At 46.2% G+C, this 26,713-nt stretch overlaps 2 protein-coding genes across 6 annotated transcripts in view; one reads left to right on the forward strand and one right to left on the reverse strand.

The window, feature by feature from the left end:
* NTN1 (netrin 1) overlaps nucleotides 1-26,713 on the forward strand; it is a 267,394-nt gene that overhangs the window by 215,796 nt on the left and 24,885 nt on the right. For 3 of the 4 annotated variants that reach the window (XM_034789679.1, XM_034789680.1, XM_034789678.1), the window contains one exon: nucleotides 12,462-15,194. The exons of the other annotated variant lie outside the window; for it this stretch is intronic. In XM_034789679.1, coding sequence (XP_034645570.1) covers nucleotides 12,462-12,790 — 329 coding nt within the window. In that variant the 3' untranslated portion in view covers nucleotides 12,791-15,194. Of the gene's footprint in view, nucleotides 1-12,461; nucleotides 15,195-26,713 lie in introns of those variants that run through there. 4 annotated transcript variants of the gene reach the window in all.
* The window catches only part of STX8 (syntaxin 8), a 161,464-nt gene continuing 158,453 nt past the window's right edge, over nucleotides 23,703-26,713 (reverse strand). For both annotated transcript variants that reach the window (XM_034789683.1, XM_034789682.1), the window contains exon 8: nucleotides 23,703-24,773. In XM_034789683.1, coding sequence (XP_034645574.1) covers nucleotides 24,706-24,773 — 68 coding nt within the window. In that variant the 3' untranslated portion in view covers nucleotides 23,703-24,705. The remainder of the gene's footprint in view (nucleotides 24,774-26,713) is intronic.

The raw sequence follows: 26,713 nt of genomic DNA on the forward strand, positions 1-26,713 counted from the left end.
CCAATGAGAAAAATCAGTGAGACAAGGTGTGACAGCTCCCTGACACCACCAGCCTGTTAGCCACCCAAACAGGCACCTCTGGGCTTTGTCCTGCAGGCTAACAGTAGGTGCACCCCCCCATCCCTGTTCCCCTTTGAGGCAGTCCCCTGTATCACCCAGCCTCTTCTCCACTGAGCACTCACAGAACTAGCAGGTCTTCTGTCCCCAAGGAACCAGTGCACACACCAGCATGTGAGAGTCATCACAGGCACCGCTGCTCGTTTAATACCACAGCACTGAGATATAGTTATAGTGAAACCAGCCGTCAGTTCATTATCACAGATCACCATTTCAGAGAGGGTGAGTAGGGATAATGGTAAGAAAAGGGTTACATATAAAACCAAATTATAACATGCTTCCTACAGTCTAACCTTTGCAGGCTAACCTGCAGACTAAATCATTAGATCCTACCCCAAATGTCCTCTGGCGTTTTCAGATCCTGTTTTCATGACTATCAATGCACTGTTTGCTTCGCAGGTGCAAGAGAAAGGGTGTCACCCTGGCCTTCTCCTTGTAGACACAAAGTTAATGGTCCGTTCCCAGAGCTTATTCTCCAGCGTGCATGCTCCCTGTTCACATCCCAGCCCACACTGACTTCATATGCAAATGAAGCTTCCACTGTGCTGGCTACAATGCTTAATATACATGTGAGCGACAGAGACAGGAATAAACATCTTGTGTCCAGCAGAAACCCGCCTGTCAGTGCTGCCCTTGACACAGACTGCAGGGACGTGGTACCAGCAGACACACAACACCTGACATAGTATCTGTCTGTACATTTCACAATGGTATTAATGACCATTTCATTTCAGACCTCACATGATATTCTTTGGCGAACCAGAATGTATAGCCCAGGAGCAGGATATTCCTGTATCGCCCTGGCCAGCTGGCATTGAGGGGCTCTTAGGATCACATGAGGCTAGGGAGGCTGTTCAGGAGACAGGCTGGGTGGTTGCCAGTGAGGTGGAGTTGAGGAGAACAGTCTGATATATGGGTTTGGTGCCTCAGTTGCCCTCCAGCCCACATCTGTTATGGTACGCAGTGCACATGTAGCTATGGAAACCAGCGCCTCATTGGGTTCGATGCGGGTTACAACACACGCAGCTAATGGCCTTGCGCAGGTGAGAGGCAATGGGTGCCCTCAGTGGTTCTCACCATATTCGCTAATGCTTCTTGGAAAAGCACCTTTTCTCCTAACCAAGACAGGGCCTTCACCTCTCTCTGGACTTCAGCCGAGGTCCTCAAAACTCCCATGGGATTGATTTCAGTGGGAATTAGGCACCTTTGAGGATCTGAGTCTGAAGATTCGTGTCTCATTCTCCATTGCCCTGCACCTTGTCTAGGTGACCACTTGTCAATGGCAATTTATAACAATAGCCACATTATTATTATTGCTTATGACTATTCTTGCCGTGTTACCCTGCAACTTATGGCATCATTTACATCCATGCAAATGAGTGGAAAGTGGGTATTAAACCCCGGCCTGCTAACATTCCACACTGACCCCCCCGCTTTGCAGGGGGTAAATGAGGACACAAGTTGCGGGGCAACAGGGAATTGTTCCCTGAGTCTTAGGCCCTGTGTTTTTAATGCACTGGGGTAACGAAAGCAATGCTATTTCCTTGGTGCAACCACCAATGCAGATGTGCGGCCCTGATGTACAAGAAGGCTTACCCCAGTGTGATTTACTCCAGACAGTTAAAGAGAGTAATTTGCACCAAAGCAGTTCATTTACACTAGGGATGTGCATTGGTGATCTGGGGTGACATTTCCAAAAGCACCAAAGTGACTTAGGCTCCAAAAACAGGTTGGGACCTGATCTCATGAAATCCATGGACATTAGGCACCTCACCTGCTTAGGTGCTTTTGAAAATCCCAGTAGATGCCTATCCACATCTGTAGGCTGCTAAATATCTTTGAACATCTGGCCCATAGAAAGCTAAAGGTTCATTGAAAGTCAGTGGGCTCTTGTCACTTTTGAAAATCAGACTTATGCTCCTAAGTCATGTAGGCACTTTTGAAAACCGACCCCCTGACCTTTGTGGCTGGGGCCGAGCTAGCATGCTAACCACCTGCTCCAGAGGCAGACAGTGAAAGTCTCTCCCCACACTCTAGCACAGAAGTCCATCTAAATATGCCATCGGGGGATCGTCCTGCCCAAACTCAGCCCTCCCTGGTGACTGGGAAGGTGACTCCATGCTACCACTGTAAAACCAAAGACAAAGGGGTGAGTTTTCACTCCCCTTCTGACTGAAGGAGCTTCCTTCGGGAACCCCAGATGTGGGTGTGACGTTGTGCAGTCTATATGGTTTTATAAAAATATGGTAATAAGTGAATATAACGAACTGGGATATGCTTCATGCAAAAGGTCTCTTGTAAGGTATCATTACAAAGCTCATAATCTATGAGTGTGATCATCCTATTTGTAGAAATGTACCACTCTTGTATCTAAAACTAGAAATATAAAACATAACTCTGAGGGCCTATTGTAATTATGTAAAGTGTGGGCAATTAAGGATGGTTTGGAATCTTGATGACTCCCATTGTCTGCAGATGGCTGTATTTACCTGTGAGTCTTCCTGTATATGTGTGTGCTGGCAAGTGAGTAATGAAGTCTTGCAGTGACGTGATCATGTCACCTGAACTGGAACTCATCTTTAACCTGCTGCTTTTCCAGTAAGGGGGGGGTGGAAACCCAGAGGGACAAAGGGTTCCCGCCTTATGCAAAAGATATATAAAGGGGTGGAAGAGAACAAGGGGAGAGAGGAGCCATCATGAAGAATCTCCTAGCTATCACCTGAGCTGCAACAAGAGCTGTACCAGGAGAAAGAATTGTGCCCAGGTCTGGAAGGTGTCCAGTCTGAGAAAAAACTTACTGAAGCATCTCTGAGGGTGATATTATCTGTATTCAGTTTGATTAGGCATAGATTTGCGCATTTTATTTTATTTTACTTGGTGACTTACTTTGTTCTGTCTGTTACTACTTAGAACCACTTAAATCCTACTGTCTGTATTTAATAAAATCACTTTTTATTTAGTAATTTACTCAGAGTATGTATTAATACCTGGGGGAGCAAAAAGCTGTGCATCTCTCTCTATCAGTGTTATAGAGGGCGAACAATTTATGAGTTTGCCCTGCATAAGCTTTCTGCAGGGTAAAACGGATTTATTTGGGTTTAGACCCCATTGGGAGTTGAGCATCTGAGTGCTAAAGACAAGCACATTTCTGTGAGCTGTTTTCAGGTAAACTTGCAGCTTTGGGGCAAGTGATTCAGACCCTGGGTCCGTGTTGGAGCAGATGGGAGAGTCTGGCTCAGCAAGACAGGGTGCTGGAGTCCTGAGCTGGCAGGGAAAACAGGAGCAGAGGTAGTCTTTGCACATCAGATGGCAGCTCCCAAGGGGGTTTCCTGTGATCCAACCCGTCACAGTGGGTGACAGATGTTTGGCCACAGACACCTACCAGTTAGAGGAAACAATATTTGAAAGGCCACTTCTTTTCCTTCAGCTCCAGGGAAACCACATGTTCTAGATGCAAGGTTGGAGTATAAAACTTTCTGTCAATGAAAACAGCAGTGGCTATGCCAGCCAAGCTTTCACCTAAGCCTTCAGTCCTTCCACTTCATTAATTAAAAAAAAAAAAGAGAGAGAACTTTGACATCAAAATATACAGCCTGTATTTTTAGACAAACCATGTTTCCTGTAACCACCTCTGTTCAGTTCCTTCGCATTCATTTTCTCCATTCTGTCACTGCGGATCAGGGCCAGCCAAAGGTTTAAGTTTTTTTGGAAAGACTTGTTTCCAAAAAAATAAAAAACTGGCTCATCTTCACATTTTCTTACCTTCACACTAGTCTGGGAAATATGTGGTCAGAGCTCGGATTTCATGAAAGCATCTGGCACTCATGACGCACGTTTTAAAAACAATATGTATTTTGCAATTTTTTAAGGTATTTGTGGACTTACCAGCTTTCTCCCCCCCCCGACTTTTTAGCATTAAATCATGTTGCGTATGTGGTTTTTGATGCAGATGTGTTGCTCCTACAAGTGTTAATTCAGTAGGTTGAATGTTCATTTGTCATCTAAACAGGTCAGAGATTTTTGTTTCGGTGGCTGATTAGGTCTTTTTTCAACCTACATAATGAAGGTTGCATCCCTCCAGCATTGACCTGGCTCAGGGTAAATCTTACAGACAGACAGTCGGATAGAGAGGCTGCATTGTAAATCAAGAGGCTGGAAGGCAAAAAATAAAATCCAATCAAAAGTGTTTTGTTGTTGAACTACAAAGGCAGGTTGGAAAACGGAAAAAGTAGCATGACTACATCCTCTGGGCCGAGCCAGCTTGGATCTCCCATAAAGTGATTTCTCTTTATTTTGTCTCCTGTCCAGTGCTGTAACGTCCAGTGGATTTTTTTCTCCCTCCCTCTGGTTTTATTGATTCCTCTCAGCTCACAATTAGCAAATAAATACATGAAGTCTGCATAATCATTTCCCCGCAAGGCACTTTCCTGGAAGTCAACCGTTCCCTCATCGGAGGAAAGACAAAAATAAGAGACATGTTGTGTCAACTTTTTGCAACATACAGCAAGGTTGCCCATTCCTCCCCCATTTTCTGCTTACAGCTGCCATGAGCTTCATTTGACTGACAGCTCTTCAAAGGAAACAAACATGTTAACAAGCCAAAGGAAGGTGCCTCCAAATTTCGTCTCTGTTTCATCAACACACAGCCACTCAAAATGCTCCATTACTCGAGTAATGAAAGCAGTTTTCCTTCCCTCCTTGTGGGTTGAAACTGAATCCACAACACTGACATTTTTATGAATGGAAATTCCGACTGCACCACGCATCACCAATCTGGCAACCCTACGGTAGTTCATGGCAGCAACGGAGACTAACTTTCTGTGCAGACCTCAGGGCCCAGAGCCGGTGTTTGTCTCCTGTTTGAAATGCACTCACTTCTGGTGAAAGTGGCACAGGGACTAGGTGAATGGATGGGTTTCTCCACCTGGAAATGTCTGTATCTATATCATGAACTGGTGCTTTAAATAAGTATAACAAAGCAAGTAGCATGTGCAGTGAATTATTTGGGTGAACAATAGCTGCCGAAAACTCTTATCGGGCAGTTGGTAACCAAAGGAGTTGGATATGGCTTTATAATGTACCTCTGGCTCCATTGCTCTGGGTGAGCTCTGAGTAGGGACAATGACCTAGGGTTTTCAGAAGTCATTTTAGACAGTTGGGGGACCTACAATTTCAGTGCTCAACTTGAGACATATTAAATCAGCTGCCTGAGTGGATGGCTTGTAGCGGAGCATCTGGGCGAAGATGGCAGTGGAGTGGATCCCTGGGCACAAGACAGGGTGAGCGACTACAGTGTTCTGTTTGGGCCACCTGTCAAAAAGAAATGGACGTGGGCTGGGACAGAGGCAGCATCCACAGAAGTGGGCATGCAAACGATAAAAGGGGCTGGTGGTAACAGAAGGAGGCGGTTGGAGTGACAAACATCAAACAACCCAGTGCATCAAGTTCTGGAGAGCAGACTGCCGCCTCCATAAGGAGGTTCCAGTCCAGCCCAGAACCATTGGAGGGTGTATCAGAACCAACACCAGTACCCAGCACCCTACTGGCTAGGTCCAGACACTGTCTCACAAAGGGGCTGGAGCTAGTGCATAATGCAATGATCCGGTGTAGCTGAAGATGTTTCATAACCTGCACTGCATCCCACTCAGCACCTGAGCCAGATCAAAACCCTAGCTCTGATCAACCACCTCTTCAGCATGGAAGAACTATGATCGATCCTGGACCTTCTGAATCATGGCAGGCGCAGTCTAGTATCCTGCAGGTATCAGAACACAGGTGTAAACTCAAGGGAGCTGGAAGAAAACCCTTGTCAATCACAGGGCCTAGTTTTAGGATTCTCCGAAAGAAGACCAGGAAGAGGCCTGTTCCAGCTATCTTCAGATCATGATGTAACGTCATCGTTGTGTAATGTTGGAGTAGTGCTATTAGGCACTGTTAAACAGCCTCTGCGCTCCGCCCCGGAGGTGACTGCATATGGGTGAAAGGATACCGCAATATACAAGTAGTAGTTTGCACTGTGCTTTTGGGTCCTTCAGTGTGAAAGATGCCATAGGGACGGGAGATAGCAGTGCAGCACACTGCTGAATGTCTTAACAGATGTCACCGTCATTCCACTTTCCCCTCCCTGTGTCCCATAAATGACAGTATCCAAAACCAAGCGAGAGATTTCCCAGGAACAGTCAGCTGACATTCCCATTTTCTTGCGGAGAGTGCCCGGATGGCACCTGTCCGTGTCTCCGCTTGGGCTATGAAATGTCAGTTGTGGTGCTGAAAGGATAGCACCATTTCTGCACTGAACTCTCTTAGACTAGGAACTGAACCTTTGGATCACGGATTCTGCACATAATGTAGGCCAAAAAGAACCATCTCATCTTTACACAGGCACACACCTGCACTGCATTGTACCTGTATGCTCAGGAAGTGGGAGATGGGCAGGAGTGGAACAACCCTGTTTGGCCAATCAAAACATTGATCAGAAACATGCACTGGGCTTTGTTGCTATGAGACAAACTACCCATCATCTGCCAGATCCAGGTCTGAGTGTTTGGATCTGGGGATTTGGTTTGGCCCATCTCTACATTTCTGCCTCTCTACACCCCAGCCAGAGATTGATGAACTGGCTCAGCTAAACCAAGAACCACCTCCTCATCCCAACATTTCCAAAGGAACAGATAAGCATCCAAAATTCTTCTTACTTATGAACACCTGAACTTCATGGCTTTGGAGTTTGCAGCCCTTGAGCCCTATATCGCTACCTCATTGCTCTCCTTGTGCAGATCTCAATAGCACGTCCTTACAAGACCATTAGTGGTGGGCTGTAATTAGCAATAGGGGTCATTACTGAACAGTGCTAGGAGAGATGAGCCTGCACCAAACCCCAGATCCAAGCCCCCTTGGACTTTGTGTAGATTCAGATCTAAGGCCAAACATTGGCTCAAGCCAATCTCTTTACAGTGGACCAAGCCAGAATCTTTCCCTCAACTTTGGGGAAGTTGAGATCCAGGTGCCAGCACTGCTCCTCAGCACCATCCCCATGAAGGAGTCTCTGCCCCATCCCTGCCCAGGGCTAAGCAGCCTGCTTGGTTGATTTTTAATACAAATTTAATAGATGGTAACTGACCAACAGCATATGCTTCCCCTTGGCAGGAGAGAGTGTTGTGCAATAAAACCAGGGACTTTGGGCTTCAGCTCCAGTCCACTTCTCTGAGATGACTCCCATCTGATTTTCCTTCTGCCTTCAGGATTTCCAGCTGGCTGGTGGTGTTGGCACCAGCAGCCAATCAGTGCTGCGGTCTCAGACGGCCTCTGCAGACAAGATGGACAAAACCAGAGCCCGGCCAGTGAAGTGCTAATAACACAGCAATCCCAGATTGCTCATGGACGTCGGGACCACCTTTTGATGCTCTTGGAAATCCAGGTCCCTGGGCAATCGGCAGACACCCAGCTCCTTTTCCCAGCATGACTTCCATCCGATGTTCAGACCTCGTTGATTTAAGCCCGGACTGATGTACGTTGGGTGCAGAATGCTGCACTCTTGGCAAGCACATGAGTGAGCATCATAGCAGAGGAGCAGTTTGTTCTGCGAGACAGCACAATAGCTGCTCCTCAACTCCCTTTACAGATCCCTCCCCCACATAGTAAGAGATCTTTTCCTTTCCTGTCCCATAAAAAGGAAGGTAGTTACAACTCCCCTGGACCAGTTCCTCTTGGAGTTGCCACAGCCAGGCTGAGCTCAGATGCACTATCCCTTCCTGTAGTCCCCAGGTTATAAGCGGAGGGAGCTTAAACTTCTGCAGCTTGGTGGAGGCTTACATCCCATCCCATGCTGTGCACACCTTGGGCAGCCATTGTCACCAGTAGCGGGGTTGTGAAGATGGAGGGTTAGACTGGGAGGGTGCGGTATGAGGAGACTTGTGTGGAGTCAGCTGGTAACATCTATTCATGTTTTGGGCAGTGGGGTTAGTGTTCTGCTCTGGAAGGGCCAGATCCACTTATTCAGTTTCTAATTCAGTTGAATGGCACCTGAGACGCTGCCTCAGATCGAATGCAACAGGCCAGGGCCACCGAGAAGGGAAGCTGAAACCCTGGGGTCAGCCTGGGATTTAGGGCTTGTTCTCCTCCATTCCAGGTTCGGTACTTCTCTCCCATGCAGAAAGTGACGTGAACAGAAGGACAATGTCTTGTTTGCTCAGTGGTGCCAGGATGCGGCTTGAAAGGGGAGACACTTATTAGATCGTGCTGCCCAGCTGCCTGGGCTCAGTGCAAGATGGGCACATGCAAGAATGGGTCAAACCACTTCCCCTGCATACCGCCGAATCTGAGCAGTCGCGAAGGCTGGGATCCAGCTCTGAACACGCAGCTATTTCCAAAAGCACGTTGTCCAAACAGCTGGAACAAACTGGCTGGGAGGGAGGGAGGGAGGATGAGGATGTTGTACTGTTAATACTGGCTGAAGTCCTGCGTTAATAATGGGGAGGCCGTCCTAGTCTAAACTGTCTTCCAGCCACCTGGTCTCTGCGCAGCTGGTCAATATAACCCCAGGTGTGTCCTCTCTCCTGCGAAGAGAGATCTCTGTGGGAGATATCCTAGATCCTGTTTCCTTCAGAAAGGGAATAGGCTGAGTTCACAGGAGATGCTGGACAGTTAACTCAGCTGCTAAACGCATCCTGTAATAGCCTCCCAATGGGGAAATCAAAGTCTTGGGAAGAAAGTGCTGCTTGCAAGTGCTGTTACCAGAACCTGCCTCAGCCTGGGCTGTGACTCTGTCCCGGAAAACAGGCCAGTTGTGCAAGGATATTGGGCAGTTGTCCCAGCTGTTACCCAAGCTGCCCTCTGCTGGCCCACTCTGATTTCCTTGGGCCAGCCCAGCTTCTGTTGCAGCTAATCCCCCAAAAGGTATGGTCACATCACTCCCTTGCATCCCTCCACAGCGCTGTGGCCACATCTCTGTCCTGAGTGGCAGCACCCTCCACCCCCTCCATCATGCCATGACTAGGTCTCCTCCAGCTCCGTCAGCATCTTTACATTCCTGACCAGCTGCACTCCTTTGCTATTCCAGTGCAGAGCCTCTTCTAACCAGAGACTATCCATGGTGTCCGTGTGCCTCTTGGTTGGGCGACATGGCTAGATGTACACACATGGAGGTCCCATTCTCACATGACTTGTGATGCAGTTCAGGTTTAGGTCTGAAAAGACATTGACGTCTTAGGACACTGAGCAACTAGTACAGATAATGCAGAGTTGCAGGCTGCTATCAAACGTTTACGTTCTCCTGAGCTAATCTCACTCATCTGCAAGGCAAAGGCAAAATATTCCTCAAAAACCTAAACAAGTGATGAATGACAGTCAAGATAACCGCCAAGCCCAAATTCTCCACCCATAGAAATCCCACTTCTCACTCACTCACGGCCATGTAACAGGCCTTCCATTTTCAAGGGCCATTCTCACGCCCAACCCAGCAGCCCTGGCTGCAAAGTAATGGTGTTGAGGCGCATTCTGACATCTGAGCTTGTCCTGTGAGCATCCAGCCTGCTGTATGTTCCATACATGCTGGTGATTTGTGCACAATAGGCCCACATACCACTTCAGAGCAGCTCTGGTATCAGACACAATAGCAGATTTGATGTAGATTCACATAGCGCATGATGAACTCCCCATGCCCCAGGAGTGGCCTGTACAGGGGACAGCATCTTAAAAACAGTGACAATGTCACAATCTAGGGGAGATATTTAGGCACCTAACTCCCATGGATTTCAATGGGAGTTAGGCACCTAGGTACCTTTGCCACTCCCATTTTATGGCCATTCCTTTACGTACATGCCTAACTCGCACTGCCAAGTATTGGTTTTGGGTGTGAGAGATCACCTTGCCGCCTAGTGGCAGGTGTGGAAGGAGGATAAGCGCATTAGTGCCACCTCGAGGCGCTCTAGCTGCTCAAATAGTAGAGGATTCTAGACCTAGCTGTGCTGCAGGTGTGTGAGAGAATTGTGTTTGTTCTCTGCTGCGTGTTCCCAGTCCTGCAGCACCCGGGAAGAAAGCAATGGGCCTTAGGAGCAGGTTAACAAGCAGCAGTTTTGCAGAGTAAATGTGGAGAATATCTTGCAATAAAATTCATTGCACAATCCTGGCCAGCTTTGTCCAAGGAAAATAAGGGTTCTGGATGGTTTATTCCCCCCCTCCCCTTTCTCTCCCTGTTGCTTTAAGCGGAAGGGGTGCATTTTGTCACCATGGTTACCTTCATGACTTCAGTCAAACATCAACCCAATTTACTTTTTATTTTATTTATTGTTTCAAAGTTCATAATGAGCGTCAAATCCCTCGGTGAGGCAAACATGGCAACGGTTACCATCATAGCCGAGTTTGGAACATGGAGCCCGGAGTGCAAAGTTCAGGATGCCCAGAAACATCGGAGAGAAAAGGTGGATGGGTCTCTCTCGCCACAAGAACCACAAATAACTCTGAACTTCGTCCGTGTGCATCTTCAGCACCCCTGGCCCTTGTCCGTGCCCCTCACCCCACCCCCCGGGTGGAACAGCAGTGCTTTGAATAATGGAGAAGGGCACGTATGGAGGGAATCACAGCACAGAACTCCACCCTGAGCTATCTGAGGGCAGGATGGTCCAAAGGAGAGCACATCCCAGGCCCATACAGGCTTCTACCTTGGAGGCCAGGGCTTCACCAAATGCCAACAGGGGCCTGCAAATAATTCTACCAGAAATAATAACGGCCAGGTGCTGAGCTAGCGTAAATCAAGCGTAGTTCCACTGAAGCCGTTTGAACTGTGTGGATTTACATCAGCTAAGGAGCCAACTCTCCATGGTCCTAGACTGTTACACTTGCTCCTACTTGTGCTCCCCTTAGTAAACAAACAAATGGCTTATTGGGAGAGATCAGCACCCATGGAAACCAAGCAGCGAAGTGGTCACAGAGCCATCAGGCAGAGAGGGCTCTGGCTTGTTCCATTGTTAGTCTCCATGGGCCACACCTATTAAGGTACCTCCATAGCTATGACAGCAAACTGAAGGCACTTGAGGGGCTGAATGGAAGTCCTGTGCCCTGGGTGTACCTGTGGTGTATCTGAGTGTTATACACAGTGCCCAGCACTTGGGCATTAGTTGGAACCAGGGCTCCCATGGGGCAGCATTCAGAAGCCGCCGCATTTCTAGCTTTCTTCCTTCCACTTAGAGAGGAGTGATGAAGGCCTGTCAGATCAGCCAGTCCATGACTCTACAGGGCAGGAGCATTCCCTGCAGCCCCATTTCTAGTCACAGGCACTGGGGCTTCCATCCCTGCTCTTGGGAGACTCTTTCAAGGCCGACACCCCATCCCAGGAACCATTTCCTGATACCCAGGCCAAGCACTCCCTGACTCTGTGGGACAACCCTGCTAGGATGCTGGAGGTTCTGCACCTGGGTTGCTGATGTCTGCCTCCTCCTTGACCTGCTGGTGGGGGTCTCCCTGCGGCCCCTCTCCCTGCCATGAGTCAAATGACCACCTTGAACCAGGCCCCTTTAATTGCCACTCTCAGATAGAAGTGAGTCTATCCCATCTGGCTGAAACCTCCACTGACCCCCAAAGCTCAGACCTTTCTGCCAGGTCCCATCACCCTTTGTACCACTGCCCCATTCACACCTACCAGTAATGGATTATGCAGGAGAACAGTCTGGGGCAGAAGGACCCAGGGGGTAGTGTTAAGGCACTAATGCATGCTCTGTGGTGTACAGTAGCTGCGGTGATGGTAAGGTGGGTGCCTGAGCAGAGAAGAGGGGATGCATTTTTCCCTTCCTTGCTTTTACAGTTCAGCCTCAAACATGCTGTGTGTGCAGCAACCCCCACTGCTCCACAAGAAGTACTTTGGGGGAGGGGTTAATTCTAGTGTCTCAGATGTTTGTGCTCAGAAAGTCTCCTGAACTGATGGCCCTGGTGCCTGATGCCCTGTATTTAGCCTCAGAATACGTACCTCATGAGCAGCAGGGCAAAACTTCTCTCCAAGCATCTCACTAACAAGCCTCATCCCTGACATGCTAGGACCATGCCTAGGGCGTATGACCGGAGTACATTCTTTATGGCCCAGGCAATAGTTGGCATCATTGCTTAGAGATGGCTTGCACAGCAGTTAATTAGCAGTGACTCTTGTGGTGGCTTTTGCAACATGGACTTTGGTTCAGGGGGATTTAGCTTCATTCAATAGCTCATTTCACATGTGGTCACCACAAAGCTATTTGACCTTTGGCTGCTCCTTCCAGAGGCTGGTCACCAGAGGTGAAGGGTCTTTGTCCCAGGTGCTTTATTAGCTGGAGTTAAAAACAAGCCTCAACTTGCTTCCTTTTCTTGTCTTTTTCCAGCTGTGCAGATCCACATCCTGAAGGCCGACAAAGCTGGCGACTGGTGGAAGTTCACCGTCAACATCATCTCTGTGTACAAACAAGGGACCAACCGGATACGGCGTGGAGACCAGATCCTGTGGATCCGTTCCAAGGACATAGCATGCAAGTGCCCGAAAATCAAGCCCATGAAGAAGTACTTGCTGCTGGGCAATGACGAAGACTCGCCAGACCAGAACGGGATCGTAGCGGACAAGAGCAGCTTGGTGATACAGTGGAGGGACACATGGGCTCGGAGGCTCAGGAAGTTCCAGCAACGGGAGAAGAAGGGGAAGTGTAAGAAAGCCTAAAGGAAGAGGTGGCAGCGGAGCGCGAGAGAAAGAGAGACTGTGCATGCTGCTTTGTGTAGAACCTGGAGCAGATAGGGATTGGGATTAGGGATTTTGTGAAGGAACTCACTTTGCAGTTTGTGTGTGTCGGGGGGGCGGGCGGGTGGGATGTAGGGGAATCACTTCTGTGGGACTGCCAAGTTTGCACCTCATAGTACAGAAAAAAAAATTACACACACACACACAAAAACCTTTGCGCCATGAGGCTGGATTGGGGCCTGCGCTGCCTCGATCGCCACAGCACCCAGGCTTGTTCAGTTACCAGTTCCCGTGGTCCCCTCACTTATTTCGCCCCTTTGTGTCGAAGAGATCAGACGCCAAACTGCCTTAAAACTGCTAACGCCTGCTAGTTCCAAAGCCAAGAAACTAACCAACGGCAATGCTGGAAATTAACTTCCCTACCCTGGAATCACATTTTCTCATCTTAGGTTGAACGAGACAATTATAGTAGGGGAACTAATTAGAAATTGATCACTGAGGACATATTTGAGGATCAATTAACACTGGTTACTTGAATGGTCTTCAGTAAAATATAGTTCTAATAACCAATTGCCTGCTGTACAGTATCTAAGAGACAGGGCTAGATTTTCAAAGTTGGGCATGTGTGATGGTGCTTGTTTATTAGTACCTGCTTGCACCCACACAACAGTATGCCTCTTACACTGTGTGTGGAGCAGCCACTAGAAGAAGAGAGAGACAATAGTCGGTGTGTTACACCTGCACCGAACTTTGAAAGCATGGCCCAGCTATTCCTGTCGGATTCAAATCCAGATTTTCAAAGGAGAGCTGCATGCTGTTTAGATGCCAGCTGGTTAGCACAAGATATGCACTGAACCACGTCGCGGTACACATGGATCCACCTCCCAGCTGACAATCCTCAGTCTAGTGTTTAATAATTCAGGTCCCATTTGCCAATGGCCAATCATCGCTGTGTTATATCCAGAGAGTGGAGGAGACAGGAGGATAAGATTTGCAGAAGCACCTAAGGGAGGTTGGTGCCCAGGCTTTGCTTGGAGGCTTCTTTCCAAACTCTTTGCTGGCAGTAGCTTCACTTCCGTACCCAACTAGCCCTTCACAACCCACTGCCTTCCCCAACCCTCCCGCCCCCATCCCGGCCTTTAAATGTTACTCAGAAGATGAAGGCCCCATTGGGCAAACTGCTGGGAAGCCCACACAGTCACATTACTTCCTGCCCCCGAGAGTCCTCACGAGTCCCTGAGACAGCTGGCCACCTGTCTTCTCATTTCTCATGCAAGTGACAATGAGAGGTGGAGATTTTTGTTCAGCATCAGGTTGAAGGTGTGGCTTTTGGGGATTTGTGCTACAGCAGCAAGTAATAATGCAACGCTTCAAACACAGATTCACACCTGTGCATAAAGGCCTGTGTACTACGTCAGCCCCAGTTGATGTAAATGATGCATAGCCCTGCACCGGGAGAAACACCAGCCAAAGGGACTAGATGCAAAAGGCTCTACCCATTTAGCCACCGTAGAAACAAATCTTTCCCAAAACAGAACAATAATCTGCCAGTATAAATGAGAGAAGCTCTGTAATCCATAGAGGTCAATTCTTCTGGGCAGAGGCTATATTCAGCTCTCTCTTGGCTTCCGTATGCACTGCTGATATTTAGCACCTCACCATTATAACACTGCTATGGTGGAGCGGTTGGGGCAGATCAGCTCAGACTCGCGTTAACTCCTCCACGGAGCCTGTGGCACTTCTGCTTTGTTAAAGCCATGGTGCAGATTTTTCTTAGCTTCCACATTAGGCTCATAAGGGGCGAAGGAGGTTTGCACTCACACACAACTTGTACAAGCAACTGCTTGTAAAACAACAACAAAAAACGGGCGCAACTTGGGTGCACAATTCAGACTCAATCTCTACGATGCCCATGGTACAAAAATCAAAACCTCCCTGATACTTTTCCTGTTAGGAAACTTGGAAACATCCATTTTATGACATTTTCCAGCAGTTTTGCCTTGTTTTATAGCAATTGACAATATTTATATAATGACATAAACTACCCTAAAGCAAGGCAGCGATGTAAATAGGTATAAAATGGAGAGGTGCCCAGTGAAACGCAGAGCGGGCTTGGGGAGTTGAAATTCATGGCTGGGATGGGGAAACCCGCTCCTCTGAGCTTGTCTGACCCGTGGTGTGAATTACAAGGCTTAACTAAAGCAAATTTAGTCGTTAGGAGAGAAAATACACAGAACGCTCCGCGGCAGTGAGTGTTCGGCAAAACCAAGTATTTGTCCCACATCCCCTTTTACTGACCACCGGCCAGAAAGAAGAAGGGCATCTGGGTGTTAAAGGCAAACGATTTTGAAGTCAATGGGACTAGTGCTCCTAAGTCACTTGCATGCTTTTGGTGCCTAAATATGTACTTGAGAGCATAAAATTTTGGCCAAACTGATTAAATTGGACTGGGCCAAAGTACAGTCCTTGAGAGCCTGCATTGGCTTGGAGATCTGTCTGTGCTTCATGGCACCCAGCTGTTCTGTATGCCCTTGTGGTGCGGGATATTCCTAGGTACAGCACACCCAGTTGAGTCCCATCATCCTGCAGCTGCCAGCCACTACATGCGGTAAGCCTATAAAGGAACGTTTGCAAAAAACCCCAAACCCCTGCTATTCTAGGCAAGCTCTAGGCAGGCTGATGTGTAACGCTTTGAGGATGCTCTGTTGATAATCCCAAAGCTCATTCAACCAGCTAATGAGGTTTTCTTAACTGAGATTTCCAAGGTAACCTGTGGCTGGAGTGAGAAGGGAGTTTCAGTGGTAGGTGGGTCCCCTTTGGTGCCTTTTACAACCCCAGTTCCCAAGTTTGCGTTTAGTATGACATCAAAACACAGGTACCCGTCCCAGTCCCTGAGGTTTGGCTGGCATGCAGCACATTCCTCCTGCTCTTGCGTTTCCCAAATGCACATTGAACTGCTGCAAGGTCCCTCGGGGCAGCAGCTTTGCCTTCCAAGCGGACTTGCTGCATTCCCCACGATGGCTAGCTGTATAATGACAGACACGTCCACGTTTGGGTTTGTGGAGCTAGCATTATTAACCTGGAGCCCGGCACCTAGGATAGCATTCAAAACAAAAAAATTAATCCCCCAACCCTTGGGCTATTGCTTTTAACATTTTTGGAAGAACATGCAGAAAATGTTCATGCCTCCAACAAAGGATATTTATAGGCTGAAACGCTGCAAAGGGACATGGGTACTCCAGACAGTAAAAAGAAAACAAATAAAAAGAAAGCCAAGAAGTTTGTTTGTATAGTTAGTATGAGATGTAAAACAAACTAGCGCTCAAATTTTGTTAACCAGAAGTGTAATATTGTAGATTTTTTAAACAACCCCCCTCCCCTGCCGTGCAAGCCTAGTAAGAAATACTGTCTTTTTGGTTTTTGTTTTTTTACTTTTGCGCTTACCAACAAGTCTGAGGGCCTTGTTTGGCTCCGCTCACACCTAACAAGTATCCCTCTTTAGCTGTGCGAAATACGTTCATACAGAATATACTGAGCATGTATAACATACACAATCTCCATTACTACTAGGTAAAGCGAAGCAAAACAGTCCACCTTTCAGGAGGTGTCTTATGAAGTAAGTATTTCCTACAGGTTGCTGGCTTCTCTTTAAGGACAAACCCCCTGGACTTTAGTAGTGCCTGGATTATTCTCCTTGAGTAACAACTTCCATAGGGGTGGCTGCTCCTCAGAAGAATCCTACAGCTCTTCATTTGGAGGTAGCCAATAAGGCAACCCCATATCACAGCCAGCAAAGAATTTATACCCACCACCTAAAATCAAGCGGATCGGTGGCTGATTAGTTCAGACCTGCTAGCCCAGTGGCTGATGTGAATTAAATGTCACGCTGTACTGCTCCCCCCGGAAACCGAGCGCCTTGTCAGAACGTTCCACTGAAATGAAAAAAACCCTCATCGGAGTCTTACAGGGGAAAGAATGAAAATCGTCATCCGGGACAAGAGAAAAACCCGGGGGCCCGGGGAGAGGGCAAAGGGCTTTCAGAGAGTTCTGTACCAGCAGTTATCATTAAGGGTCACACACAGCAGTGGAACATTATGCTAACTTGAATAACACAAAAATAAGTAAAATATCTCCCGAGGTCCTCTGAGGAAGTGTAATGTGGAATTTGTAACAAGGTAAAAGGGCTGCAGTGCCAACCAAGCGATTCTGGAAAGCAGCTGAAATGCCAAAACAATCATCACTCGACAGTAGCATTAAACAAAAGTTGGTTTGTTTGTTTCATTCTGTGTCCCTTCCCTGCCCCTGCACACACCCACCCGCCTTTTCTCCTGTTACACAGACCTGGCAGAAAAACCTGTGTTTTTTGTTTATCTCTGTTAATATCTTGAATTGTAAATGTTGTTTAGTTATGACCATTACATACTGTTTTGGGCAATGTTTCTTTACAATGCATACTAATATATTATGGTTATTATATATGAATATATTTAATGACGTGAAAAAGTTGTGGATTTTCTTATTTTTTTTTTCCAAGTTGTCTTTTTGTTTTGTTTTGTTAGATGGCTGTAACTGAACCAGACGGAGCTTGTAACTGTTCAGCACCCACTTGGTAGAACTAAAGTCAGAAACCAGTTGAATAAACTCTTGTAAACTGTACTTGTCCTAGGCCAGTCTCTTTAGTTACGTGGCGATGAAAGAGGGGCCCTAACGCTGTGGGATACAGGCCCCATCAGCTCTTAGCAGAGTTGGGATCAGCCTGGTGGACCGGGACTTGCCTTTGGGCGTTCCCTAACACGCTGTGCAATCAACACTTTTGGGATGGGTGCCGAGAGAGGAGCGAAAAGCCTAACAGTAAAATAGCAGCCTGGCTCCAGTCCATGCTGGCAACAAACAGCAGTATTTGGGGATTTAATGCTGGTGAAAGTTGCCAGGTTTCCGGCCCTTGGTACAAACACAAGCAGCAGCACAGCTAACCTCCCTCCACTGCCCCAGTACCATGCCTCAGCCCCGGCCAGGCCAGTGACTCCCAAGGGCGCTGCGTTAAATGGCCTCTCCCTGAGGATGCCAGCAGTGGTATGCATTATTGCCGGAGGTGGTGGTTTCCGTGACGCAGACGCCTGCCCAGCAGGAACCCGCCTATCCAATGTAGCACATAGAGGCCACTGAGTATCCCATGGGATGGGACTGACTGATGGGTTTGAATGGGCGACTTAGGTTCTTGTGTCCCATTAGCAAGTCCCTGAACCACCCTGCACGACTCCGCTCTGCTCCCAGGCATTCCCAGCCACATCCAGTTCCGTGCACGTGGGAACCGATGGATGATTAAAGAAATCCCTTCCCATGGTGGGGGCAGGGCTAGGACGCCTTAGGACTTTCCCTGCTGACACAGCCTGCGCAGCAAGCACCCTGAGAAAGCCAAGCAAAGCCCAGAACCGTGGCCAGGGCCAACCCTGACATGAATAATGATTTACTCCCTTGTCTTATTTCCCCTCCACTCATTCCTCCCATCCTTGCACCTCCTCCCCCTCCATGTTCTCCAGACGTTCTGCTGGCCCCACAGCGTTTCAAGTTAGGTCTCTGAGGTGGTGGGGTTTTGAACATGCTGGTAAGATCCAAGGCAAACTCATCAGAAGACATGGAGAAATGTAGCCTGAGGAAAAGGTGTAAGAACAGCAAAGGAACATGCATCCTTCAGGAATCCGGCCCAGGCTCGTTTTGAGAGCGACTTGTGTTGAAAACTACAAATCCCCCTATCAGTTGCAATAAAGCTCTCAAGATGTCAGCGGTTACTGATGCTGCACGACCATGAGCGTGGCTAGATTTCATACCAGGCAGCCTTCTTCAGGAAGAAATGAGCCAAGAATTAAAACATTACATGACAAGTTAAGCAGAGCAAAGGGTGGTATTTGGAGGGGAGACTTCCAGACAGCCAAATGCTGGGAGAGGGAATAGTGCAGGCAAAGATCCTGTGAATTGCACAGAGGTCACACTGAGTGACCCAAACCGTCTCTTCTAGCTCTTAATGTTTATGATAATTTATTAGTTCAAAAATATCTTGGAGATCAGCAATCTCAGATCTTTATGGCAGACACACATGGGTCAAACACGCTGCCACCTCCTCTTTGGAAATCTTGCTTGAAGCTTAAAAAACATGAAAATAGATTTACCAGGTTTTTGTCTGTGAAGGAGAAATGGCAGCAGCTCTGAGAACTGGGGGAAAATGAGCCTATTCCCAGATGAATGATGGTGTACATGTGGCCTTAGCACCTGTCTTGGCCTTTCGTCCCTCGCTCTCAGCACAAATCAGCGTAGCGTTCTCACTTCTCCTCAGTAGCGTTCTCACTTCTCCTCACAGCCCAAAGTATAAAGAAGTCCCTTCAAAAGGCTCTGGGGTAACCCTGGCTGGCGATTGGCTCTGGGATGTGAATTCTGGGGTAACCTTGGCTGGCGATTGGCTCTGGGATGTGAATTCTGGCCTGACATGCTCAGTGCCTAATGAAATTACCCTTCCTGGAGTGGAGCGCTGTATAAATAAACAATAAGAAAGGTAATTTAACAAGGTGTAACAGCTTTTAAGGGCTCATTTATTCTGAGTGTAGGAACTAGACTCCAACAGAAATAAGTGCTGTTCACAGCAGATTTACTGTACAGCAGAACAGAGAGTTTGCACTTTGCATTTTGGCCCACTCTGGTATTTTATCCTCTTAACGAAGAGAAATTAAAATTGGAAACAGTGAAGAGAGAGAAAAGCATTTGAGACTCCAGAGCACATGTTCATTCAACAGAAAATCAAAACACCAGGAAATGCTCAAAGCAGGGGAGCCGTCCACTGGCAAAGCAATGTAAATGCTTCCCATAGAAATCTAGCCAGTACCAGTAATGGGTTCCAGGCCGTTAATGGGTTCACATCATCATCTGAAATCTCTCTTCAGATCCTTATGCACACACAGCTAGTGCAAGCTGTGACTCCAGTGTGGAAGTACAAGCAATGCAGGATCAGGTGCTGGCAGAAGAAAGGGAATTCTGTCTACTTTGCAATTGGACTCTGCGAGAGCAGTTCCAGTGGTCCACACTAGCAAGTCACATCATCCCACCTCCACTGGTGACTGAGTGGCAGATGGACAAATCAGACGAATCCTCTCCCAGCATAAGAGTGTGTGGTGCCAGCACACCCAGGAGCCATGAGAGTGACTCCTCTAGGGTTAGCAGATCAACCAAAACGATTAACATACAACATCGCTGATGCACCCTACCAATAACTGCACAGGTGTATGGTATGTCAGAGCTACCTGCACCCAAAGCTAGCTACAGGTAATGGAAATTCCCTTTTCAGCAGCGAGAGACTCCAGCAGTCTGTACTCGTAGGCTCTTAACAGCAGCACCAATGAGTCAAATAGGGAAGGGAAAACAAACCTATCAACTTGTCTGCTGGGTTAATAAACCACAGCTCTGAGAACGCACTGGCAGAAAGCTGCATCAGTGGAGGCATGGACACCTACCCAGAACACTTAGTTATGGAGTGAATGGGCCTCCAAGGGACCTGCCTATAACCTCTTCGATTGTAGTCACCCATGTCGCCATCCTGTCCTGCTGGACTCCTTGTGTAATAGAGAACCAGGGTGGGTGAGGGAATATCGTTTATTGGACCAACTCCTGGTGGTGAGGGAGAGATAGACAAGCTTTCCAACCATGTAGAGCTCTTGGCCTAAAGAAGAGCGATGTGTGGCTCGAAAGCTTGTCTCTCTAATATCCTGGGACTGACGTAGCTACAGCTACACTGCTTGTCTAACAGACTTTTCTGAGAGGGGACAAAGGATCTCTTCTTGGAGGATGCTTCCATCCAGAAATCCAGGCCTTGGGAGATGCTCGACCTTCTTATGAAGAAGCATTTAGTTGAGCTGAATGTTTTCATCCCTTCAAGGTAAATATTAAGGGCTTGACCACACTGAGTGAGCACAGGGCACTTTGCTTATCACATTTCAGGCTGGCACAGAAGGAAAGAACTCTCTACCTCTGCAAACCTGGTGAGATCCCTGGGGATGAGCACTTGGGGACTGAGGCTTTATTGGCCAGGATGCATGTGGAACAGCTGACCGTCTGCCAGATGTCGAATTTCCCAGCTACGAGAGCCCAGGGATTCATTTCCCTTTCAGGTTGGGTAAGGCTTGAGCAGGGCTACACACCGTATTAATTCATGCCAGGATGCCTCAACCCCAGGGTGGGCTCTTTTACTCTCAGATTTTTAAAGGCCAGACGCGTCCATCGGGTTAACCTAATCTGGCCTCCTGCATAGCAGGCCTAAGATCACCACCTAATAATTTCTGCATCAAGCCCATAATTTCCAGGTGAGCTAGACCACCTCTTTTAGAAAGCTATCCAGCCTTGATTTAAAAACTTCAGGTAATGGAGAATCCACCACATGTCTAGGTAAGTTGTTCCAATGGTTACTTACCCTGGCTATTAAAAAGACCCTTATTTCTAGTTGGAGTGTATTTAAAACCAAATTAATAAGCATATTGAACTGCACTGGTTTCCCCATTGCTGCTAGGGGACATTCAAGGCATTGATTTACAACTCTAAGGTCCTAGCTATAGTTTGAGTCCTGGCTTTGTTAGAGGTGACCTCTCTGTCTATGCACCACTAAGCTAAGCTGCTTTGGCTCATCCTCCCCTAAAATGCATTCCTAGGAGATTGGAGCCAGAGGGTTCCCAGCTGTGAGATAAGCTCCCATCAGTCACCAGGCCCATTGCAGTTGGGGAGTCTCAACACGAACACACAATGAAAGGCGTCTCTCTCTGATCAAGCATGAGTCTGATTATATGGACCTTTGCTGGGGATGGTGGTGGTTGGCTTCTGATGGGCTGGAATGGCTCTGTACAGGGTATCCTTAATGTCTACTCTAGGCAATTTAAACCTGTTGCTTGATTTTAATTTGTGTCACGTGTCCAGATGCCACAGCAACCAGCTCATAAAATTCATTAAATAGAATAAACCGAAAATGCACTGAATTCAGACTGATCACACTTCTCACTCTTCAGTTCCACTCGCTTGTAGACAATGGAACCAGTCTGTGTATTTTAGCCTTCCCTTCCGAAGAGCAGTAAAACAGAAAAGGTTTCCACATACACCATGAAAGCCCTGCCAAATCCCTTCTCCCTTTTTTAATAAAACTCCTCACCCACATGCCATGTTTAATGTTATTTAAAGGGCAAATCTAAGGACCTCTTTGTTAAATATTTCAGCAATAAGACTCACTGGTTCTCCTCCTTCCTTATGCCCCAGAAATTTTGTCCCCCAAAAATACAACAAATCAGAAAGCAGCTTTTAAAAAGCCCCTACAGAATGGACCCAGAATGTTGCACAGAACAGTAGCACAATTTATTCTGATCAGGGTATCCAGGGATTTCAAATAAAACCTGAATCCCCCCCTGTAAATGGCAGTTTTAATTAGAAGCCGGGTTCTTCAGGCTCCTTAACACAGAAACTGCTTGAATGCAGATTTTAAACACAACACCAGGAACCACAATTATTTGTTTTCAGCTGGAGTGGCTGGGTTTAAAAGCTCCATTTGTACTGGAAAAAAGTCAAGCAATAAGATCATTGAGAACTTCCTGCAAAACATGCAGCGGTTAAACAGCCTCTTGCTTTCTCCTCCAGCTGTTTGAATACGGAGCTCCTTTCCAAGTGACAATGAGCAAACAGGCATGACTCTGAGGCCTAAACAATTCTGACTTAACTGACTGGTCAGATCTTTTCAGAAGAGCCTTTCCCAGCAGGATGGAGGTGCGCTGAGTCCTTGGGTTTTATTGCACGGAAGACAAGGTATTTTTCACTCCCTAACACACGGCTGCATTTATCCCACTTCCCTTGGTAGTCGCCAGGTTAAAACTCACTTAGTGGTTTGTTCACCTGAACTATTCCTGTGTACCCGCCTCCCATATCATCTGCATTCCCCACGTTGGCTACCCATACACTGAAACATCAACAAGGAGAGCAATAGCTCAGGCTGTGAAGAGCTGGTTGGAAAACAGATTTTCTGTCCCATGAAAAAAAATTGAGAGTTTGAAATTTTTTTCATCCCAAATCAAAATTCTGAAAACATTTGTTTCGGATCAATCAAAACTTATTTTGATTTTGACTTTTTTATTTTATTTTATATAAAACAAAGAAAATTTGGCATGAATAGTCATTTTGAAATAACTCTTCTAGATCCATCCAGCTTCCAGAGTTACCTGTGCACCACAAAACCCACCACCACAATTAGCACCATAGTTTCAGTATATGCTCCTGGTGTGACTGGCTCGTGGAGCCTGAACGCTTAGGTCTGGTTGAGGCACAGTGGCAGAAGATGGTGTTGGGGAAGCTTAACAAGAATAATACCTAGTTCTTCTAGAGTGATTTGTATCCACAGAGCTCAAAGCGCTTTACAAAGGAGATCAGTGTCATTATCCCCATTTTACAGATGGGGAAACTGAGGCACGCAGCGATTAAAATGACTTGTGCAAGGTCGTGCATCATGCCAGTGGCAAAGCTGGGACTAGGACCCAGGTCTCTTGAATCTCAGCCCAGTGTGCAACACACTAGGTTTGCTCTGCTGCTACTCACTGCACTGGTTTGGGGGAGGTAGGGTTTTGATTGCTAGTGCCAAGAATTACATTCATATTTATAATTGCACATATTCCATTTATAAGGAATAAGACACATGAGCACCAGCTTGGGGCTGAAAAAAAAACCATTGAAAAGTACAAAAGAGGCACTTCAAATGAAACTGGAAGTCTAAGGAACCAGTTTCTCTCTCTCCTCAATATCAATCTCTAGGAAACAAACAAAAGACCTTTAAAATATTAAGATGTTATTGGAAACAATAAAAAACACACCAATAAAAAGCAGCATGTAAATGGATCAGCTTTTATTCAGTTATTATTGCTCTATCAGTTCTGACAATTAAGTTGGCACATAACAAAATAATGATTTTGGGGACAGCGATGAGCATTAAATTCTTTTTTCATTTTTTTTTTTAATACTTGTAATATTTTCCTTTGGAAAAATGATAAAAGAAACCTGTGCGCATCTCTGGTCTTGAGCCTAGTCTATTCGCTGTATCAGGACTTCTGCAGTTAGTCAGTTGGGGTAAACTTCCCCCAGAGTACAGTTAGCAGAAAGACACTTTCCCTCCTTATGAGCACACATTGGGCAGAGCTTTCCGCTGTTCTACACCCGGTTGTGTTAAATGTTGGAAAGCCCCACTGCTGTTTGCATTTCGATCGGTGCAGATCAACACTGGTAATTCTCTCACAACAGCCAAAGATTGCCTCATACTTATGTTTGTAAGGTACATCTGAGTCCCTATATTCCATTCTACCCTCATCACCAGGCTTTTCATTCTCAAGCTTGGTCTGCTCTCTGACCCTCCAACTTCATTGAAACTTAGTATCAATCAGTTCCTTACAACACTCACTTCTTTATAAGATGCAAAATCTTGGTTCAAAAGATCATCATTTACCAAGAGAGGGGGAACTTCACACATATACCACACAAGCTTTGTAGGAGCAGTATACAGTATATTAAACCTTCAGGATGACTGATCTCTCAACAAAAGGGGCAGATTGCTTGCTTAGAGTCAGTTGCACTAAGGGTAAATCTCTTAAAAGATGCATCTACTCCAGTTGTGTCCCTCTGAAGTACAAAATCAAGGAAGGAAAAGAGTCCTTTTGAAGTTCAAATGCTCCAAACTAGCCACAGCCCTCTGGCTGTGCATTGCGTGCAGAAACGTCTTCATTCAAATACTGAGTTTACTTAACACACAAAACGTGTTTGCAGTGGAGTTGTTCGCAGCCTCTGATATTGTCCAGCTCTGCCGCTGCTAAGTGGCATCTCTGATGGTCCCCGCATTTGCATTAGTGTGTTGGCCAGACGGCAACCACAGCAATTGCAATCAGCAACAACACAATCACCACCAACATTCCTGAAACAGACAAAGCAAAATTAAGTTACTCTCTTCATCTATCTGAAGGATTTTTTTTTTTTTTTTTAAAGAAACTTACTTTTTGAGTCCCCTTACATCACCCTAAACAATAAGGGTTAGAAACTTGGCTACCCAAAAGTTTTCAATTCTAACTAAAACCAGATCTTTACATGTTATATATGTATAGAAATCGGACTACAAAAATCATTTATGAAAGGGTAGTTTGCTTAAAGCTATCAGGACTGACACTGTATATTTGGTCTCTGGTTCTGTCTTCCCAAGAATAATTCAACTATTCTACAGGTAAATGATTTAAAAAGTCACCACACAACTTAGCCTTGTCCTGAAGAGACTTTTATACACAAGATTAACATGACACTCTCCAAGCAGTCCCATTCAGTTAGTTAAAAACATGCAGGATTGATGAAGTTTAGTAGAATTTACAGAATCATAAATTAGTTTTCTCTCTCTCTCTCTAAGACATGTGAGTGCTAAAATTTCATAGGAAGATTGCTGCCAGGACCTAAATAGTTTTACTACAACAAGGCAAAATAATTTGCAAAGCAAAAAACCACACCAAACCTGTGCAAAACGAATCTGACTTAGGAAAATGAATGGCAATGAACATTTAAAAAAAAATATATATATCTGAGAGCACTGTGCCAAACCATGCAGCAAACCTGCGTTGTGCGATATGCTGTACATTACTGACAATCTGGGTTTACAAAATGTTATGACAATTTACTAGTTCAGGTACAAAATTCACTCTTAGCAGGAGAAGAGAGACAAAACTATTCACATATTAAAAAGAAAAAGATTGCTCTAGGAAAATAACAGACTAGAATTTTGCAAGCCCTCTGCATTTGAGTCTCACAAAGCTCTCTCATTCACAATACGGACTGACTGAAAGCTGGAGATAAAAGGACAGTGGTTTTCCCAGACCATGTTTTGTGATATCTTGCTAGATGAAGCTAGTTCTGCTGGAGTACTCTCTAACCTCCAAAACATAAGGGAGATAACCTGCCCCTCTTAGCTGAAATACAAGTTTTACATCTTGCAAATGGAGTGGATCATTGCAAGTTTTGATAATAAACCCTTCTCTTTCCTAAACAATGACAAGTCCCCCAGCATTAGAACACCTGGCAAAACCTCCTGGATAGCTTCACAACGTCCTATGCATTTCACTTAACAGAACACCACACACTGGCTTCCCCGCAGATTAAACCATCTTTGAATTATTAAACAGACGTTTTTTTAAAAAACATCCGCACTAAAGTATCCCCTTTAGAGTCGGGTGAACCATATTAGGGCTCAAAGAGTGGAAAAAATGTCCCTTCCATTTGGTCTGCTAACAGATGACTATTACTCAACCACTTACAATATTTACAAGTCCAGCTCATAGCAATTAAAAAGGATGTATTAAAATAAACTTCTTTTTCCAAACTGGAAAGGATATTAGACATGGCTCTTCATAAATAGTGTCATGTTTTCTGTGCAGAAACGGCTTCTATGCCAGTGGGCCATATTTTTTTCCAGTGAAATGTGGTTGCCACCAACTTTATTTTTTATCTGAATTTAGAACTAGTACCACTTGCCCAGTCTGACCCAGTCAATATCTCATAGCACTAGACATGCATTTGGCTCTTCCTAATAAAGTTGTTTGTTAAATTAACACACCAGAGAAGCCAATATTAGCATGCTTACCCAGTGATAAACAAGTCAACTATTGTAGAGTGTCAGACATGTTTAATTTGGCCTAATACTTGTTTTTGGCCATCAGCTCTGATTCTAATTGGGAAACTCCTGGAATAATCATAAATCTCAGGGTAGATAACAGACTCTTTAAAGAGCTGATGGTGCTGCATAGGCCCCACAACACTCACTGATGTTCAAAGGGGGCGTGAACCTAACTTCCTTAAGCACCTCTGAAAACACCTGCT

This window comes from Trachemys scripta, chromosome 14, assembly GCF_013100865.1.
Source record: "Trachemys scripta elegans isolate TJP31775 chromosome 14, CAS_Tse_1.0, whole genome shotgun sequence".
In the NCBI taxonomy this organism is placed as follows: Eukaryota; Metazoa; Chordata; order Testudines; family Emydidae; genus Trachemys; species Trachemys scripta.